The sequence below is a fragment of the Morone saxatilis genome, unplaced genomic scaffold (genome assembly GCF_004916995.1).
Source record: "Morone saxatilis isolate NCDOM2014 unplaced genomic scaffold, NCSU_SB_2.0 Contig24, whole genome shotgun sequence".
Lineage (NCBI taxonomy): Eukaryota > Metazoa > Chordata > Actinopteri > Moronidae > Morone > Morone saxatilis.
The window spans coordinates 21077506-21078211 of record NW_023339807.1 but is presented as its reverse complement, the minus strand read 5'-3'; the positions used below and the strand labels follow the sequence as shown (position 1 = coordinate 21078211).

At 39.5% G+C, this 706-nt stretch overlaps 1 protein-coding gene across 1 annotated transcript in view; it reads left to right on the top strand.

The window, feature by feature from the left end:
- The window catches only part of LOC118335936 (protein Aster-A-like), a gene marked incomplete at its 5' end in the record, with an annotated part of 14414 nt that overhangs the window by 11529 nt on the left and 2179 nt on the right, over positions 1-706 (top strand). The window contains 1 exon segment of the mRNA XM_035672447.1: positions 69-176. Within this exon segment, the coding sequence (XP_035528340.1) occupies positions 69-176 (108 nt within the window).

The following is a 706-nucleotide window of genomic DNA, read 5'->3' as shown; positions in this document are numbered from 1 at the left end:
AAAAAAAAAAATTTGAGCATTTTCATACCAGTCAGTGAATTAGACAGTTCTCTCTCTGTCCCTGTCAGTCTGGTGGTGCTGGTGGCTCTCAACATGCTGCTGTTCTACAAGCTGTACGCTCTGGAAAGAGCGGCCCATACACTGGAGACATGGCACTCCTATTCTGTTGCTGACAGGTAAACACTCCGCACTGTTTTCCATACAAATATAGATTCTCTGTTGTGGTGTTAATTGGCATTTGGTCTCAGGTGATTCTTCTTGGATTTAAGGTGTGAAATATCCTTCTAATTGCACCTCCACTGTTGCCTTTTGTAAAGTAATTATATCAAAAAGATAATTAATATTTTATTAGTATTAACAATTGATCACATGATCACTTGTATGTGAACACACTTTGAATTATGACCCGACTCTGATGAGCATTTTGACGTCTTTCAGCTCATTGTTTTGGTTTTATTCCCCTCAAGTTGGTTAATCGAGATATTATCAAAATCACCTTCCATGGAGTCCACCAGGTTTCCTACAGTAGCTCAAAATGGACAAAACAAATACTGGCTGTAGATGGGGCCTTTTATTTGCGAGTTTCTCGGCCACTGTAGTTTCTCCTACACACTTCACAACCTGTTTTCATTCCCATGTCGTCAAATACGAACGCGAGCGGTGTTTAGTTATTTTTTATCTGAAATTTCACCACTAGATGCCACTA